Genomic DNA, 17832 nt, shown 5'->3' on the forward strand with positions numbered 1-17832 from the left:
TGAGCAGGGTGGCTGCAAGGGAATTGTAGTTCCGAAAAGTGGACGGTAGAAAAAAAGCCGTGCTGGCTGGGAGTTGCGCCGCCCACCTGCTGGGGATTCCCAGAATATCCCGGTCTCCTAAATCCCCTCTAAATATAGAGCCGAGGAGCCCGACCCTACAACCTCCTCCTCATTCAAGATGGAAAAGTCCAAATTCCGATTTCATCTCACTCAGCAGGAGTTCGGACTCCCATTTTCTTCCTTCCTGGGACTGGGGAGTTCGACCTCTCCTTCCTCACAAACAGAAGTCAGGCCCTCATGCCCATCCTTCCTCCATCCTTCCACTCCTGGTCTCAAACTCGTACTTCACTTCACACAGACACAGGTATTCGGGTTCCCAATCCGGATTCCCTCAGATCCAGATATCTGAATACCCGGCCCCACCAACCCCTGGACCCAAGAGTCCACGCCCCCAGCTCTCTCCTTTGCGGAACCTAGTAGTAAAGACTCCCTGATCCCCTACTCCCCGGGACCCAGGAATTCAGAACTCCAGTCTCATTCTCCCCGAGAGACCCCGGAGTCTGGGCCCTCATCTTACTCCTTCAGGACTCAGAAAATCTGGCCCGAGGCCCTTCAATGATCCAACCACCCCAGTTTGGGCGAGCTGGCTCAGGGATTAGGAATGCAGTGATCTCACGGCCCCTCCCTGTCCCGTTACCCCGCTGTCCCCCTCCAGGGCCCCACCTCCCCTCCCAGTCTGTCTTCCGCTTGGCTGGGACTCCGGGAACCGGAAGCCTGGGTCCCTTAGCGGGCGGAGACTCCGGCGTCCAGCCTAGACGCCCGGGTCGGAAGTTTGGCTAGGATCCCAAGACGGAGGTGGAGCTTCCCTTCAAGACCCGCTCCTTCCTTCGAGCGCGCCTATATACGGCCGCGCGCGAGTCGACGAACCCCGCCTACTAAAAACGGGGCCTAGGGGATGGTTCCCTGAAAAGCGATGCCTCCGGGATCCTCATTTGCATAGCACCTCCCCGAACGATTTTCCCGACCCGTCCGCCGAAAGCGTGAGGGATCGTATTAGCATATCCCCGCCCACAGACGGCCCGCCAGCAGAGAGCGCGTGGCGCTGCTCCGGGTGAGCTTAGCCCTCGCGTTAGCATATCCCCGCCCCATTCGGAATTCCCCTTCACAAGGAAAGCCTTTCCCCCTCCCTTATTAGCATAGCTCCTCCTTTTCCCGGGCCTTACCTCCTAAGCGTCCCGAGACTCCCAGTCCTTCTCTCCGGAGCTCATGATTATGCAGTAGCCTTATTAGCGGGGCCCGCCCCTAGGCCCCGCCCGGCTCCCCCCAAGGCTGTAGCGGCGGCGGCAGCAGCGGTGGCGACATGAGCAGCGGGGCGGCGTCCGGGACGGGGCGGGGGCGGCCCCGGGGCGGGGGGCCGGGGCCCGGGGACCCCCCACCCAGCGAGACACACAAGCTGGTGGTCGTAGGCGGCGGCGGCGTGGGCAAGAGCGCGCTGACCATCCAGTTCATCCAGGTAGTGGGCCCTCACCCGGGGGGGTGCCCCCGGGACCTAGAACTGAGCCCTTTGGGAGATCCCTGAGACCCCGATTTCCCCTCGATCCATCACTGAGACCCTCCTATGAGACCTTCTAATCTTAAAAAATCCCCTCAGATGGTGACCCTGAGCCCCCCAGCTCCGGGCCCTCTCCCCTCTACACAAGGGACTTATACTCGCATCCTGAGACTCCCCCCATCCCTCCTCCCAGTACCCAAGACCCCGCTTCCCTGCTGACTTGACCTTGAGCACCTCCTGGGAGCATCCTAAATCCAAAAGTCACCCCATATAGACCCTAAGCACTCCCATAGGCCCCCACCCCTAGGTGTCACTTCCCCCTACCCTGAGCCCCATCTCCCCCAGATCCCAGGTTCCAGCTTCCCGTCTGAGCCATCCAAAGCCTAACTGGGAGATTACCCTCCTCTAGATACTAAGCTCCCCCAGAATCTAGAAATTGTGCCCAGACTTTGCCTGGGGCCCATCCAGTACCATCTGGTCCTGAGAAGAGGCACCGTCAGACCCAAGAGATTTCAAAAAGATCCTGCCCCTGGGCCATTCCAGAGAATTCTTATGATTGCACGTCCTGTTCTAGGGATCCCTCACCCCACCAGACCCAGACCTCCACCCTCCCCCAGGGAAAACCACCCACTCCTCCATGTTGAGTTTTCTTCCACTCTAACTCCTTGAGCATCTCTCAGAAACCTTGGCTAGCCCCCAGATCACCTCCTTGAAGAAACCCCCAGATTCTTGACACCCCCCAGAGAGACCCACTTCTTAGGAGTTTCTCTGACTCTGTAAATGCATTTTGGGATGTCTCAGATTCTCTAGACATGTACAAACCTCCCAAATGTATTTGCACCTTGGGGCTCTCTCCAGCTCTCACCCCAGACTTCTCCAGATGTGTTCTGTAGACACACTCATAATCCCCCCATGGCGTGGTCCCTGCACCCGCCCTGCAGGCCAAGCCCTCAACAAGCACCCCTCCCCTAACAGACAGGAGGCAGCTCTCAGACCCCCAGCTACCAGATCACCCATTCTCTCCTGAAAATCTACCACTGCCCAGGAAACCTCCAGCCCATTCCCAAGGGAAACCCTCCCACCTTAGAGAAACCTTAGAAAGGTGTCTCCTTTCTGAGGTGCTACTGCAGAGGGTCCTGGGCCTCAGACTCCTTAAGAGACCCCAGCCAGGCCCTGCATGGGAGCCCCTGCCTATATAGAAGAAGGCTCCAGCCCCTTGCACCCAGGGGCGGACCCAAAGCTGGCCAAAGGCCTGGCTGGAGGCTGGCCTGACCCAGGCAGGAAGGGAGGGGCCCAGCCTCCGGGCGGGGCAGCTTCTGGGCAGCTGGATTGGAATGGGGACCTTCCCCTGGGAGGAGACACTAGAAGCTGCCTGAGAAGGAGGGGGAGAGGATGGAGGAGGAAGAAGGAGAAAAAAAAAAAGAGGGAAGAGGAGGAGGAGGGAGAGATAGAAACAGGCAGACATTCTGGGCAATAATAGCTCCCAATAACTGAGTACCTACTAGATCCAAGCCATACGTGAAATGCTTAGCAGGGATTTCCCCCAAATCTCACAAATGCTGGATTAAGTGTAGTCTTACTTTTATTCTTATTTTCCAAATGAGGAAATTGAGGTTCGGAGAGGGGAAGTGATTTGATCAATACTACACAGCTAGGATGTAATCACCATGTGGGAGATGTACAGAGAGAGAGGACTGGGAGAGACTTGGAAAAAGGAGACTAGGTAGGGTGGGAGGAAGGGACAGAGACCCACAGAGAGGGGAACAGGGATCCAACAAGAAGGGGCGGGGGAGGCAGAACCCAGTGATAGGGTTAAGTCCTCTCTCCTGGGGCACTGCAGGAACCGCAGTAATGATGTCTTCTCCCTGTCCCCCCAGTCCTACTTTGTGTCTGACTATGACCCAACCATCGAAGACTCCTATACGAAGATCTGCGCTGTGGATGGTGTTCCAGCCCGGCTGGACAGTGAGGGCGACGGGGAGTGGGTGGGGGGATGGTGGTGGGGCTGAGGTCTCCCGGGAGCCTCATCCCCACGGCGGCCCCTCTCCCTCTGTCTGCAGTCCTGGACACAGCAGGCCAGGAGGAGTTCGGTGCCATGCGGGAGCAGTACATGCGCGCTGGACACGGCTTCCTGCTGGTGTTTGCTATTAACGACCGGCAGAGGTGAGGGGAGTCGAGGGTGGTGGAGCAAGGCGGGCTGGGGCCCAGCAGCTGGCCAGAGCTCATGCCTCTGGCTTCATCTGCAGTTTCAAGGAGGTGGGCAAGCTTTTCACACAGATCCTCCGTGTCAAGGACCGAGACGATTTCCCCATCGTGTTGGTTGGGAACAAGGCAGATCTGGAGACACAGCGCCAGGTCTGGGACACTCCCCACCGCCTCCAACCCCTGTCCCCCATCTCAACCTGGGAGGCTCCTTTGGGCATCCTCCTCTGGCTCCCCTGGTCCCGCTCCCTCTGTTGTCACACTCATCACTACATGGGTTGCCCCCAAATTGGATCTTCTGCGTTCCCAGTGTTGCACGTCAGACTTCCCAGAAAACTGTTGGATGGGACCAAGGGTACCCACACCGACCCCCAGGTCGACCTGCCCCAACTCTGCTCCATCCCCACCTCAGTGAGCCTCCCTCCAGGCCCCCCACTGCCCCTGCCCCTTCCCTGCTCAGAGACCTCCCTTGGCACTCCCTCCTCCCCCAGAGAGAACTCCAACTCTTGGACTTGGCACTTGATTCCCACCAGGTCTTGTCCCTTTCTCTGCTCTCACCACTTCCTACACACAGAAACTGTGATTTCCACACCGAATTCAACTTTCCGATTAAGCCTTTGGGGGTTTCCAGGCTTCCAAGCAAAGCTCGGCCTCTGCAGGGGACATCCTGACTTCTCCGCAGGAGGAACTCTGTCACCTGATGTTCAGAAGGGCAAATGTCTACAGAGCCTTCCCAGACTGCTTACTTAATGGAGCTGAGCCCTCTCAGCACGTTCCCCATGATCTCCTTGAAACAACTTCTCTTCCCCTGACCCCCACACTATGGCACCCCCGTTAGAGCGTGTAGTGTGTCTTTCTGCCTCCCTCCCACAGTTGGGCCCCACCCTGAGTGCAGACACCTGACTCCTCCTGCTGTCCCCCTCCCAGGTCCCCCGATCTGAAGCCTCTGCCTTTGGCGCCTCCCACCACGTGGCCTACTTTGAGGCCTCGGCCAAGCTGCGCCTCAATGTGGACGAAGCCTTCGAGCAGCTGGTGCGGGCTGTCCGGTGAGCAGAGCACCTTTCCTGTTGTCCCTGTCCCCAGTTCCAGCGACCCGGACTCACCAGCTTCTTCCCACAGGAAGTACCAGGAACAAGAGCTCCCGCCCAGCCCACCCAGCGCCCCCAGGAAGAAAGATGGAGGCTGTCCCTGCATCCTTCTGTAGCCCCAGGGGTGTGAGAGGAGCGACCAGCACTTGGGACCAGCTGCCTTCACCGAGCCTGTTTCCCCATCTAGGTTTCCCAGGATACACTACACCCTCACCCGGAATTCCTGGCCTCCTCCGGGACATCGCCACTGTGTGCCTTCTGCCAATGCCTCCATTCCCCACCCAAGCCCCTTGTTGGGGTGAGGGGCTCCCGGGCATCCGGGTCACTGCTGTATATAATTCCCCTCTCCACCCCCAGGGAAATAAACTTCACTGCCAATGTCAGAAAGTGCTTTTTGGGAAGGGAAAAGGGGTGGTGGGTGAATTCATGGTGCACAAAGGTAAAAGTCTCACTCCACCTACCACCATCAGATCTAGAACCCTTTGCTTGGCTGGGAGGGGATGGGAGGGGTGGGCAGAGAACGAGCCAAGGCAAGCTAAGTGGCTGGACCTCTGCATTGCCTTCAATGAAGGCCATTCTGCCCTTTCGTGTTTGGGTGGGCATTTTGCCGGGATGGGAATAAACAGCTCAAAAAATTTTTTTCTTTCCTGAAAAGTTCTAGAACTGCACTGTTCAGTAAGCTAGCCCGAAACTACATGTGGCTATATAAATTTACCAGGTAGTGGTGTTCCAGAAGGCTCCAGGATCTTGGAAACTGACCTCTGCTACAACCCCTGCCTGTCCCCTCCCACTGCCAATATATATTGAAAAAGACCTTTTGGCTACAGGAGGGAGCAGGGACAGGTGGGCAGAACGGTGTCCAAGCAGCTGGCTGGCAAGTTCTCGTTTCCAGAAAGTCCCCAATTGGACTGACATCTGAGTCCAAACCCTTAATCCAACTTGTGGCCGGTGTAGACACACTTTCCATCTGAGCCTCTTTCCTGGAAAGGGCTGAAGTGTGGGTCATCTTCAGGCCTCCCCCAAAGTTGCTAACCAGCTTGTCTGGGAACCCTTGGATTCCTCCAAATTCCACCCAGGACCCCTAATTCTTCAGTCTATTTGCTAACCTGGAAGGCTGGTACCACAGGGAGACCATCCCTTGCCTACCTACCAAGCGTGACAGGTGTCCCTAAACTCCAACACCGAGTCAACACTGCAGGCCAGAAACCTCACCCTCCGATCCCATGCCTTGGAACTTTGATCACCACTTGTAACTGTCACCAATCCACAATCTACTCCTCCTACCCCAACGTCTGCCATGCTTGGACTCGATCCCTTGACCCTTGGTTCCAAACAGCAACCCTCACACCCACCCCAGAATCTACTTCCTGGTTCAAGGGTAGAGGAAGGCCCCGGCAGCCCCTCTGACTTCTCAGCTGTCAAACGGGGAAGATCACAGAACTACTTCCAGGAGGCCTTTAGGAACCTATCTGGACCCAGAAGATGAACATCGTTTGGAGTATACTAAGTGCTCTGTATCAGCGACAGAGGCCCCACTTCTCCTCCTGCCCCAGAACCATGAATGTCCCTCTGTACTCCAGATCAGAACAATGATTAGCTCAGTATCCCCTTCCGGGTTTCATTATCACAGAATCCTTGGCCTGTGTTCAACCTTCCGCCCTGGGAATAAGCGTGGCTCCCACGTATTGTGTTGCACGTTCACTCCCTCTAGCCCCAGGACCTCTGCTTGCCAGGGCCCCAACCCCTGCGGGACAAGGATGGGGCTGGGGGGACAGATTCTATCACTTTCCAGATGAGCTCTGACCTCTCCCCCTAACCCCAGCCAGAGAGGTGAAGCACTCTAGGGAATCAGGGGAGTCCTATGCCAAGGTCTCCCTCCCTGGTCAGCCCCCCATCACCGCCACCTTGGCAGAGGGCCTTAGTCTTTTTTTGCACTGTCCATCAGTGCCAAGTTCTTGCCTGGGACACCCTGCTTCTTTAAGGACGACAATGAGATTTGCAGAGGTGACAGAAGCTACTGCTCACCCCCAGAAAAAGGCACACATACAAACCCACACAACAGCTGGCAGACCATTTCTGGGTAGCTCGCGAGCATCAGCTATCCCAAGCTCCTCAGGGAACAGTGAAGGGGCTGGTGTGGCCCCAGTTGGCATCTCCTTAAGTGTGCGCATGCCTTTCCCCATCCTGCCCTCCCCAGTGCTCCGGCAGGCCCTGCCCATGATTCAAAGCCTCTCAGGGTTCTGATGTCCCTCTTTAAACATCTTTGCCACCCTCTCCTTCTGCCATCTCTTGGACCTCCAACAAACCTCTTGGGGCCTCTTGTTACAGTTTAATGGGCATCAAGTGCTTCAAACATTTGGGTTTCCTTCACCTTGACAAATGCCCATTTTATAAACAACGAAGCTGGGGATACAGGCCAGTATCCAATTCACCTGGTTAGTGCTGGAGCTGCGATTTGAGTCTGGGCAGCTGGATTCCAAAATCCAACCACAAGGTTATCCTGCCACCAAGGGGATGATAGGGCCCTGCCACCTGCCTTCTGAAAAACCCACCCACTTTTGATAGAGAGCTCTGATCCAAGGCAATGCTGATCGTGGAAATATCTGGCTCCAATCGGAGGTACTAGCCCAGAGCCTCATGCTACAGGCCATGGTTCAAGGACACCAAGATCCATCCTCACCTCTCCCAACTTCATTAATTCTAAAAAGCCCACAGTCCATCACTGACTCTCCCATTAAGACCCTTAAATATTACTGTAAAACCAGGGCTCTGGAGTCATTCACCTTGGTGATAGTCTAGACAATATCCAAGGTCACAGAACACTCGGGGCTCCTTCTCAATTTCACCAAGAAGGGAATCTATCTAGAATGCAGATGGTCTACCCTTAAATCTTACACCAGGTCAGAACTCATTGACCAGACATCATTTGTGCTGAAGCCAGAGTTCTAGAATACCAAGAGTCCCTTCTTTAAACGGTCCCAGCTCTCAAATGCCAACGACTTACTCACTGCTCCCTGCTGGGTTCCAGCTGACTTCCAAATTGTTAACTCTTACTCTAGAACGCTGCTCCTCAAACTTAAGCATTAGAATCCTCCCAGGATATTACTGAAAAGTGGGTCCTGACTCAGCCGATCTGAGAATCAGCCCCAGAGTCTACATTTCTACAAGTTCTTGCAGGGGGTGGGGGACTACTGGGGATGGGGATGGATGGACAGAACTCCCAAGGGCGGCAAATCACACTTCAAGCAGCAAGTCTCCAGAACACAGGAATCCATCCACATCTCAACTGCCAGTCTGCTGGTGACCCTGCAGTTCCAGGGTTCAAGAATACAAGAGATCCACCCTTGAGTCCACACTAGGCAGCCAAGAAAAAAGCTGGCCAACTCCTGACACCTGCCACAGCCTACACTGGTCTGAAAACGTATCGAAAAGTACCTACGCTTTTCCCTGCTCGAAGCAAAGCTGAAACTCCCTTCAAGTGGGTACTGGGTTCAAGGACCCCTTGTCCACGAGCAGTATGCAGGAGCCAATGCTGTGTTAGGACAAAAAACTCTGCTGGCTTCTCTCCTGCTCTCTCTCTGGGATCCCCTGCTCTGGGGGAAGCCAGTTGCCATGTTGTGGGGACACTCAAGGTGCCCGTGGCGAGGTCCCCACAGCACAGAAATGCAGTCTCCAGCTGGCAACCGATCCACACACCTTAAAAGGGAGCCACCTTGAGGCACCTGGGTGGCTCAGTCGGTTGAGCAGTTGAGCCTCTGCCTTCATCTAGGGTCATGATCCTGGACTCCTGGAATTGAGTCCCGCATCCGGTTCCCTGCTCTGGAGTCTGCTTCTCCCTCTGCCCCACTCCCCTCTTGTGCTCGCTCTCTCTCAAATGAATATTTAAAAAACTCAAAGTGAGGGGCGCCTGGGTGGCTCACTGGGTTAAAGCCTCTGCCTTTGGCTCAGGTCATGATCCCAGAGTCCTGGGATCGAGCCCCACATCAGGCTCTCTGCTTAGCGGGGAGCCTGCTTCCCTTCCTCTCTCTCTGCCTGCCTCTCTGCCTACTTGGGATCTCTGTCAAATAAATAAATAAAATCTTTAAAAAAATAAAAAAAACCTCAAAGTGAGCCACCTTGAAAGCGGATCCTATGACCCCAGTCACTCCCCGGAGGACCGCTGTTCTGGCTGACTTGACCGGACCCTTACAGCAGACCCTGGGAGGGGACCACCCAGTGGACCTGCACATTTCTTGTTTTAGGTCACTAAATTTCGGGGTGGGGCTGTGGTGGCTGATTTTACACAGCGAGATCTAAGGCATACAACAACCCCAGCCTGGCCACTTCCGGGGGCTTCCAGAGAAGCCACATTGCAACTCCAGATCCTTTCTCTTTCCGCCACCCCTGGGCCCACCCAGACGCCGCAGGACAGAGGCACTCCAGCCGGCTGATAAAGTGTTTGCTGTTGGGTTTTCGTTTGGCTGGTTGTGTGTACACAGTGTATACAAGTTGAGTTGTACAGAAGCCCAAGAAAGAGCAAGAGACAAAGGGTGGTCGGGAGGTAGGAGCAGAGGGGTTGGGGGGAGGGGAGGGGAGAGGAGACGGATAAAAAATAGAACCACATCCAGACAACAAGGGGATGGGATGGTGGGGGAGGGGCAGACACAGACAATCGCAGTAGAAAAGGAGCAGGAGGGCCAAAGGGAGGGGACCCTTCTCCCCCCTCCACCTCCCCAGCCCTCCGCCCCAGGTATGTACAATAAATAAGATTAAAAATAATTAACAAGATGCGATTTCCCCCTCCCACCCAATGCCGAATGCCCTGGGGAGGCTATGGCCTTTAGCAAAGATCTTGGCCTATGAGGGGAGGATTGGGGGGGAGGGGGGTCCCCCAGCTCTCTGAAGCCACCCCGCCCCCCTCAACCATACATAGACTTTTCCTATACATTATGTACAAGGTGGAGGGGGCAGGGCTGTGGCCATGGAGAGAGGATTGGGGCAAGGTGGGGAGGGAAACCGTTACTAAATAGACATTTATACATATATATAAATAATTTCTCTGTACACCGGACAGTGGGAGGGTTGGGGGGGGGGGGGGGGGGGGGGGGGGGGGGGGGGGGGAGGCGAACTTTGAACCCTGCCCTGTGGGGGCAGCATGGACACACCCTGACCGATGACCCCCCCCTTCCCTGGCGACAGGGCCCAGGGGGTTAGCTCCTGAGGACACAGTTCTGTCCCAATTCTCCGTTCGTGGAAGAGGTGGCTCCCCCAGGCTGGGCGGGGGTCACCCACAGCGGCTGTGGGCCTGTGCTTGGGCCAGCAGGTCGCTGAAGGAGTCGAAGAGCTGTTCCAGCCACGGCTGGTTCCGCATGCACTGCTGGACCACCTCCTCCTGGCCCAGGTCCTCAGCACCGCCCTCGATGGCCAGGGTCTGCAGGGCGTTAGACAGGGAGCTGCGGCGGGCAGCCATTGGGGCCTGGAGGTCTAGCTGTTCCAGGGAAACGGGGGCTGGGAGCAAGACCCCTGGCTGGGTCTGAAGGAGGAGGGGTGGGGGCCAGGACGGTTGGGTCTCAGGGAGGATGGGCTGGGAACCTGGACTCCTGGGTCTGAGGGAGGAGGAGGGGGCTGGGGGCCTGGACTCCTGGGTCTGAGGGAGGAGGCGCTGGAGATCTAGCCTCCTGGGTTTGCGGAGAGAGGAGTCTGGGAGCCTGGACTCCTAGGTCTGAGGGAGGACACGCGGGAGGTCTGGATTCCTGGGTCTGAGGGAGGAAGGGGCTGGGGTCCAGACCCCTGGGTTCAGAGCAGAGCCTGTGGGGCTGAACCCCAGGGCGTCGTGTACAGCGGGTGGGCTTACCTGGTCCCGGCAGCGCAGGAAAGTATGGTACTTATAGTGGTGGAGGGAGTGGTAGAGCGTGTAGTATCCCGACTTGTCCAGCTCCACCTTGAACTCCTGGACAGACGGAGCGGAGAAGCTTCACGCCACTGCCCAGGGCGGGGCAGCTCCTGTCACCAGGCGCCCGCGCCGCCCACCCACCCCCAGCCACACCTGGGCTCGGACCACGCTCCTCTTGAGTTTGCTGAGCGTCTTGCGGTTGTACGGCTCCCCCGCCGGCCGCAGCCGCACGGCCCCCTCCTCCGGGGAGCCCTCCCCACTCTGCTCCACTTGCAGTTGGGGGAACGTGTGCAGGGCGTCCTGTGGGAAGTCAAGTGGTTAGTGGGACATCCCCCGGACCCACACTCTCCAAATGCCCCACTCAATTCCACTCAGTTCTCAGCTGCCTCCATTTCTCTCAGGCTGCAGATCAGAAGACCCTCAGGAATCCTGGGTCTCTCATCTCAAAGGACAGAGGAGCTTAGGCCTATCTGGTGACCATGTACTGTGCTTTGGGGCCGAGCCCAGCTTCTCGGAGACCTCTAGTAGTCCACTCAGGGGGGTGCCTGGGTGGCTCAGTGGATTAAAGCCTCTGCCTTCAGCTCAGGTCATGATCCCAGGGTCCTGGGATCGAGCCCCTCGTTGGCCTCTCTGCTCGGCGGGGAGCCTGCTTCCTCTCCTCTCTCTGCCTGCCTCTCTGCCTACTTGTGATCTCTGTCAAGTAAATAAATAAAATCTTAAAAAAAAAAAAAAAATTCTACTCAGGATTCTCAGCCCCAGCCTCACATCCTACTCAGAATTTCGAGACACGGCCCAAAATCCAGAATCCCCAGTGCCAAGCGGACATTCCATCCCAGAATGTTAAAACCAGAGGAAGACTCCATCCCACCATTCCCAGACTTATCCTAATATTCCACCACAGAAATGTTAACCCTGGGATAACACCCTACCCAGACCTGTCAGAGCTGGACTAACTCTACATCCCAGAACTCTTGGTTACCCTGACATCCCACCCGGACTGCCAGAATCAGATTCATTATTTTTATCCCGTATCATCGGGGAGACTAACATGCCACCAAGAATTTTCTGAACCAATGGAGAATCCACCCCAGAATTCCCAGATCCAGACCGGGACCCATCCGGACATTTTAAGGCCAGACTAACACTCCATCCCAGAATTCTGTTGTGCTAACACTGTATACCCAAGTTCTCAGTCCCACACAACGCTCCCCATCAGAATTTTCAGAGTGGCCCGAATATTGTACCCCTGAATCTGAGGCCGTTCCAGAAAGGAAATCATACAGGTGACTTAACAGTGAGGCCTGAGATGCTAAGAATTCCACATGAGAAGAGAAGCCATCAGAATCTGCTTACTACTGTCTCCCAGCAAGGCCTTGGCCACCTGCTGTCCCCAAACCTTCCCTCCATAAACTCTGCTGGGCTTTCCCAGCTGCGCACCCCCAACCTTTGCAAGTCTCTGGATCTCTCCCCAACAACCAAGCCCCAACCAAGCCCCCACCAAGGCCCCTCCATCTTGGTGGACAGAGACCACCTCCAGCTGGAGCCCCACCCTCAGCTTAGCGGCTGCTCCCTCCAGGGCCTGACGCTCTGCAGACCCCGTGGCTCACTCATACCCATCTCTCACGATTCCCACAGCTGGGCTCCAGACCCCTCCCACCCAGGCCCCACAGGCACCTGCAGGGCTGGGCTCAGTGACAGCCGCTTCAGGACTTTCTTCTTGTGCTCATTGAGGAGACCATCAATCTTCCGCATGGGCGGCAAGTACAGCTCGTCTGCAAGATCAGGAGGTGGCTTCAGGGGATCTGAAGCCCCATGGCGCACAGGGAGGGGGTGGGGCAGAGCGGGAGTGCCAGAACCTTCTTCCCCAGGCCTCGGCTCACCGTGCGTGTCCTCCAGGGCCTGGATCATGTCTGGGTCGAGGGCTGTGCTCACCAACATCTCCACATAGCTGCGGTACATCTCCCGCATTGCTCGCGTCTTCAGCAGACGCCCAGGGACTGCCCGCTCTGGGGGAGAGGGGGGTGAGAATGAGATCCGAGCTCATGATTGGCCTTCATCGGAGGCCACCTGGGTAGCAATGTTCTACGTACCAGGGCCAGAGAAAAACCCCTGTTTTCAGGGAGCCCTGAGTCCCAGAGCGACACGCTCTAAGGATGGGCATCACAGGCATGGATAGTAACCAGTTCGGCCTGGCCAGCCAGGGAAGGTCAGTTCAAGGTCAGACAGGAGCCAAATCTTGACTGATGGGGAAAAAAGCATTCCAGACCAGTGAACTTAATGTTTGACTAGTTCCGTGTGGCTTCAATAAAGTCTAAAGAAGCAGCATAATTGGTTTCCAAACCAGCGAAGCCACTCAGAGATCAGATCACAAAGGGCAAGACTGTGGGAGGAGGTTGGAAGTGAAGAGAATAGGGGCTTTTCGTAGTGGGTGCTAGGGAGCCATGGGAAAGTTGTGAGCAGGGGAGACGCAAGGGTTAAGTGTAGAAAGACCCCTCGAGGCCATGTAGGGGATGGATCAAAGGGATGAGACCAGAGACCAGAGGCCAGGATAATGGACATAAAAAAGGATGAAGACGTAGCAGGGTCGTAAGGACAAAATCCAGAGATGGAGCACAGGAGGACTGGAGGGCCAGAGCTGAGGACTTCCCAGCTGTGGAGGTGAGGGAGCAAAGGCTTGTGTGCCAGGAGATCTGGCCTGCTGAGTAGCCAGTGGGGCTGAGATAGAGAAATTGGGACAAGAACTCAGTGGGATCCGGAGAGAGGAGGTTTGGGGGAGGCCTGGAGGGGGGCCAGTGGGAAGAAACTAGCAAGGCTCACTGGGAAGCTGAGCCTGCCAAGTGAGAGGTGAAGCAACAAGGCCAAGGTCAGGAGTGAGGGACACTTACATGAAACCCAAGAAGGAACATCGGGGAAAAAAGAGAAGCAGATGGCCCTGAATGGCCCTAAAATGTCCCTTAGGAAGAGGCGTGAGAAATGTCCATTTGACTCATCCACGCGGAGGGTCCTTGGTGACAGTCATTTCAGGAGCCAGAGTGAAACCCTGGCAGTGGCTGTCAAACTCCACCAGGCCTTAGCCCAAACCCTCCTATGGCTCTTGTGTCACTCCGGGTAAAGTCCTTCCAATGGGAGCACCAGGCTCCATGACTACTGTCCCTCCAAGATCTGGTCCTGTTCCTTCTCTGCCCTCACTTCTCACCCTCTCCTCTTACTCACTCGCTCCAGCCACTGGCCTCCTTCCTGATCCCCAGACACGCCCAGCCTGGGATGTTCGCTCTCCCAGTCACCCAACCCCAGCCCTGCTGCACTCGGATCTCTGCTCCAGTGTCATTTCCAGAAGCCTTCCCCAACTCCCTCATCCCCCTGAAAACAGCCCCCGCTATACCACCTGGATCTTCTGGGACCAGAAATGCTTTTCTGAACTGCCTTTAAGCCTGGCCAGTCTTACCCTGACCATTTTTCTCATTGTTTTGTGCTCTGTTACATAACGTGTTTATCTGATGGCCTCCCCCAGCTAAGACTGCAAACTCCCATGAGGATACATGTTTTTGCTTATTCTGTTCACTGCTGGAACCTCCTCCATGGCATGAAGTAGGTACTCGATAAAGATGTGTAGAACAGGGCTCGGGAAGCCAAATGGGAGCGGACTAGAGGAGGTGAGAGAAGACAGTCACTGCAACGTCCTTCTAGAACATCTATGATGAGTTTAAGGAAGGAAAGAGTGTCAGTCTGGGACACACGGAGGATCCCTGCTCTCAGACAAGCAAGGAGGTTAGTTCTGCGGGCTTCTGGGCTGAGTGAAGCATGAGTCACACTCACTTGCTCCTGGTCCAATGGGCTGAGGCGAGACAGACCCAGACCCAGACCCATAGTGACCCTTGGCAGGGGAGCTGCTCCCATAAGAGGGTGGAGTTCAGCTCCTCCCCTTTCCAGCGCTCAGGAAACTCAGAGCTGTCCATGCATCTCCATACTGGGATTACTCACAACCGCTAAGGAGTAGAAACAACCCAGAAGTCCATCAACTAGTGCCTGGCGATACAGGGTGGTCTATCCATCCACACAGTGGGATCGTACTCAGTCACAAAAGGAATAAGGTCCTGACACACCTACCATGCGGATGAACCCCAAATATTAACACCAATTGAAAGATGCCAATCAAAAAACCTACACGTTATAGGATTTCCTTATGCATAATGTCCAGAAAGGGAGTGAGAACCCATCGATACAGGGGTTCTTTGTGGGGTACTGAAAGTGTTCTAAAATTGACTGCCAAGATGGATGCCTAGGACTGTGCTAAAACCCACCGCATTGGGGCCCCTGGGTGGGTTGAGCCTCTGCCTTCAGCTCGGGTCGTGACCTCAGGGTCCTAGGATCAAGCCCCACATCATCTCATCAGGCTCTCTGCTCAGTAGGGAACCTGCTCCCCCCGCCCCCACCTGCTTCTCTGCCTACTTGTGATCTCTCTCTGTGTCAAATAAACAAATAAAATCTTAAAAAAAAAAAAAAAACCACCACATTTTATGTTTTTAAGTAGGCAAACTATATGATGTGTCAATTCAACTTAAATTTGTAAATCGCTGAAGAAATAGGAAAGGGAAATTGAAGGCCAGAGAAAGACAGATCTGCAAATCTGGGCCTTTGCTAAATGCTCCCCCTTGCGGCACCCTCACGACATCCCCTTTAACTGCTTCCACCTGGCATGATCTGGCATCGCCATGCCCAATTAAAAGACTACATTTCCCAGACTCCCTTGCAGCTAGGTATGGCCATATGACCCGGATCTGCCCAATGGGACATGAGAGACAGCATATGTGCCATGCCCAGATCTGGCAACTTAAAAGAAAGGTCCCCCACCGCCCCCACCATCCCCCCCACCCCCACCCCCCCACCCCATTCCCTGACCCCTGACTCACTTCCCACTGATAGGCCTACAGCTTTGGGGCTGCTGGAGTGCCTCTGATCACGTGCTTGAGGACAGGAGGCAGGCGGGAGGCAGAGCAACAAGAGGAAAAGAAAGACCCTGGACAACTTAAGAGCCTCTTATTTTCCAAGAAACCAACACCTAAGTCGGGCTTTGACGGAAAGAGACCTCACTCATTTGACTGCCCGAACGCTTTAGTCTGTTACAACAGCTACTCTTGGAGCACCTGGGTGGCTTAGTCGGTTGGGCAAGGTTTGGCTGGGGTGGTGATCTCAGGGCATGAGATCAAAGCCCCAGCTCAGCGGGGAGCCTGCTTCTCTCTCTCCCTCTGCCCCTTCCCCTGCTCGTGCTCTCTCCCCCCTCAAATAAACAAACAAAATCTAAAAAAAATAAAAATTAAAAGGTTTAAAAATTACAGTATTTACTTTGTAGTCCTGCTATGATCATTGCACAAATTAATCTGTGTACAGAATTTAGAAAAGACACCCATTCCAGTTAGGCGTCATGTAACTGACAAATACCGCTATTATTTTAATTTACAAATTCTTGCTGCTGGAACCCTGTGGCCCGAACTCGTCCACACCTCCTCCAGAGGCTGTGGATTCACTTCCTCAGGCCTCCCCACCTGCCTCGTGGCTCCCGAGGGCCTCACCGTCCTCGCTGGGTGCTCCCGGGGATGACTCCGAGTCCGAGGAGCTGCCTGGCGGACCCCCGCCCGCAGAGGCATTGCCCGCCGCCTCCTTCAGCCACTTCTTCCTCTTCTTGGGGGGCGGCTCGGCCTTCACCTTGGTGGGCCGGGCCTTGGGCAGCCGGGAGGTGGCGGGCTGTCCCGCAGTGAGGCTCCGCTCAGGCCGAGTCTGCCGTCCGCCTGCGCTCCGCTCTCCCCGGGCCGGCCGCTCCCCGCGTGTCACCCGCTCCTTCTCCTTTTCCTTCTCGAGGGGCCGCGGCGGGGAGGGCTTCTCAGGAGCAGGGGGCTCGGGCATGGGTGTCTCAGGCGTCTGCTCCGGGGGCTTCTCACATACTGTCTTATCAGCAGTCTCAGGCTTAGGAGGTGGTGCCGGGGCCTTGGGAGGCGGTGCCGAGCTGCCCCCAGCAGACGCGGGGCCCTTGGCCTGCCCTGAGCGTCTGGAAGGGAACACGGGAGGGAATGGTTGTAGTCCGCAGACCCTAAGAGACCCCAATGCTTCTCTTGAGATCCCCATCACAGTGAGCACAGAACCAGCTTCTCCTCCTGCCTCTGTCTGCCCCCCAACCCCAGACCTGGGTGCCTTTCTCTCTCTGGGCCTGTGTCCACTCTCCCTGTCTCTACCTCTTCTTGAACGTTCCATCCCCATGCCCATCGCCACCGCCCACCAGGGTACCTGACGGGCACTGGGGGCCGGTGCCAGGGTTTTCGGGCACAGACCCTCACATAATCCTTCTTGTTGACATTTTCCAGGAACTTGACATAAAGGCGCTGATACCGGTTTTTTGCGTCCCCAAAATATCCCAAATACTATGGAGGGAAAGAGGCACGTGAGGAAATCCTTCATCCATAGCAGCCAGACAGCCTGGCAACCCAATCCCTGAGACTTCCACCCCTTCCGCCCCACCATAACAGCCCTTCAGCCTCCTGGAGGTGGGGCCTCCCTTTGGGCCACCCCCTAGAGAAGTGGTGAATCCCAGACATGCATGACGGTGGGGCTGCCCCCCCCACCTCCCGGGCCTCTCCGAGTCCTCACTGCCCCCTCCAGGCTTACATTACTGGTGGCACAAAACTGCCGCTGCCCGTCCTTGATCTCTGGAGTGAATTTCTGCAGCAGGGCCTTCTGCACTCGCCAGATGGGGGGGGGCTCCCGCCCCGTCTGCAACGCCAGCTGAGGAGGGGTGCCAAGAGGCCAGCTAGGTCAGCCCTCCCTGCCCCCAATTCCTGGGCCCTACATTCTCCCTCGATAACCCCTTCGAGAAAAGGCACCATCGTCAACAGGTATCGCCACACACTGGCCAGCACCTGTCTTGGCCCTAGGATGGTCTCAGCCCTGGGGAGGCAGCTCGAGGCTGACCACGTCCTCCCCCACACCCCACACTGCTGCTTACCCTCAAACAAGGTGCTCCTTCTTGTGCTACAAAGTTTTAACTGTTACAACGTTACAGAAAGATGGCTTTTATAAAGGGACTTAAAGTAATGTCAATGCCTGTGCACCCAGCCACCATCTTCCAG

The 17832-nt window shown here is 55.9% G+C and overlaps 2 protein-coding genes across 3 annotated transcripts in view; one reads left to right on the forward strand and one right to left on the reverse strand.

Annotated features, from left to right (window-relative positions):
- Positions 1-1312: 1312 nt before the first annotated feature.
- Positions 1313-5645, forward strand: RRAS (RAS related). 2 transcript variants are annotated; one of them, XM_059383089.1, is made up of 6 exons: positions 1346-1513; positions 3430-3517; positions 3613-3715; positions 3799-3907; positions 4682-4800; positions 4874-5049. In XM_059383089.1, exons 1-6 carry the CDS (start codon positions 1361-1363, stop codon positions 4956-4958), a joined length of 657 nt encoding a protein of 218 aa, XP_059239072.1. In that variant the 5' UTR covers positions 1346-1360; the 3' UTR covers positions 4959-5049. The 2 variants fall into 2 exon arrangements, with proteins under 2 accessions (XP_059239071.1, XP_059239072.1); XM_059383088.1 differs by lacking the exon at positions 3799-3907 and having other exon boundaries at positions 1313-1513; positions 4874-5645.
- A 4292-nt stretch (positions 5646-9937) lies between these two features.
- LOC132005675 (large ribosomal subunit protein uL13) overlaps positions 9938-17832 on the reverse strand; it is a 109940-nt gene continuing 102045 nt past the window's right edge. Inside the window, exons 12-19 of the mRNA XM_059383084.1 lie at positions 17372-17488; positions 16994-17127; positions 16285-16757; positions 12595-12720; positions 12389-12486; positions 10868-11014; positions 10676-10771; positions 9938-10309 (exon numbers count right to left, since the gene is read on the reverse strand). Of these exons, the coding sequence (XP_059239067.1) occupies positions 10106-10309; positions 10676-10771; positions 10868-11014; positions 12389-12486; positions 12595-12720; positions 16285-16757; positions 16994-17127; positions 17372-17488 (1395 nt within the window). The 3' untranslated portion in view covers positions 9938-10105. The remainder of the gene's footprint in view (positions 10310-10675; positions 10772-10867; positions 11015-12388; positions 12487-12594; positions 12721-16284; positions 16758-16993; positions 17128-17371; positions 17489-17832) is intronic.

The sequence above is a fragment of the Mustela nigripes genome, chromosome 17 (assembly GCF_022355385.1).
Source record: "Mustela nigripes isolate SB6536 chromosome 17, MUSNIG.SB6536, whole genome shotgun sequence".
In the NCBI taxonomy this organism is placed as follows: domain Eukaryota; kingdom Metazoa; phylum Chordata; class Mammalia; order Carnivora; family Mustelidae; genus Mustela; species Mustela nigripes.

Bases quoted from the DNA above. Each gene is read 5' to 3' on its own strand.
- RRAS (XM_059383088.1), top strand. From the start codon at position 1,361: ATGAGCAGCGGGGCGGCGTCCGGGACGGGGCGGGGGCGGCCCCGGGGC. The intron at 1,514-3,429 runs GTAGTGGGCCCT...CTGTCCCCCCAG, and splicing joins TGACCATCCAGTTCATCCAG to TCCTACTTTGTGTCTGACTA. The intron at 4,801-4,873 runs GTGAGCAGAGCA...TTCTTCCCACAG, and splicing joins CAGCTGGTGCGGGCTGTCCG to GAAGTACCAGGAACAAGAGC.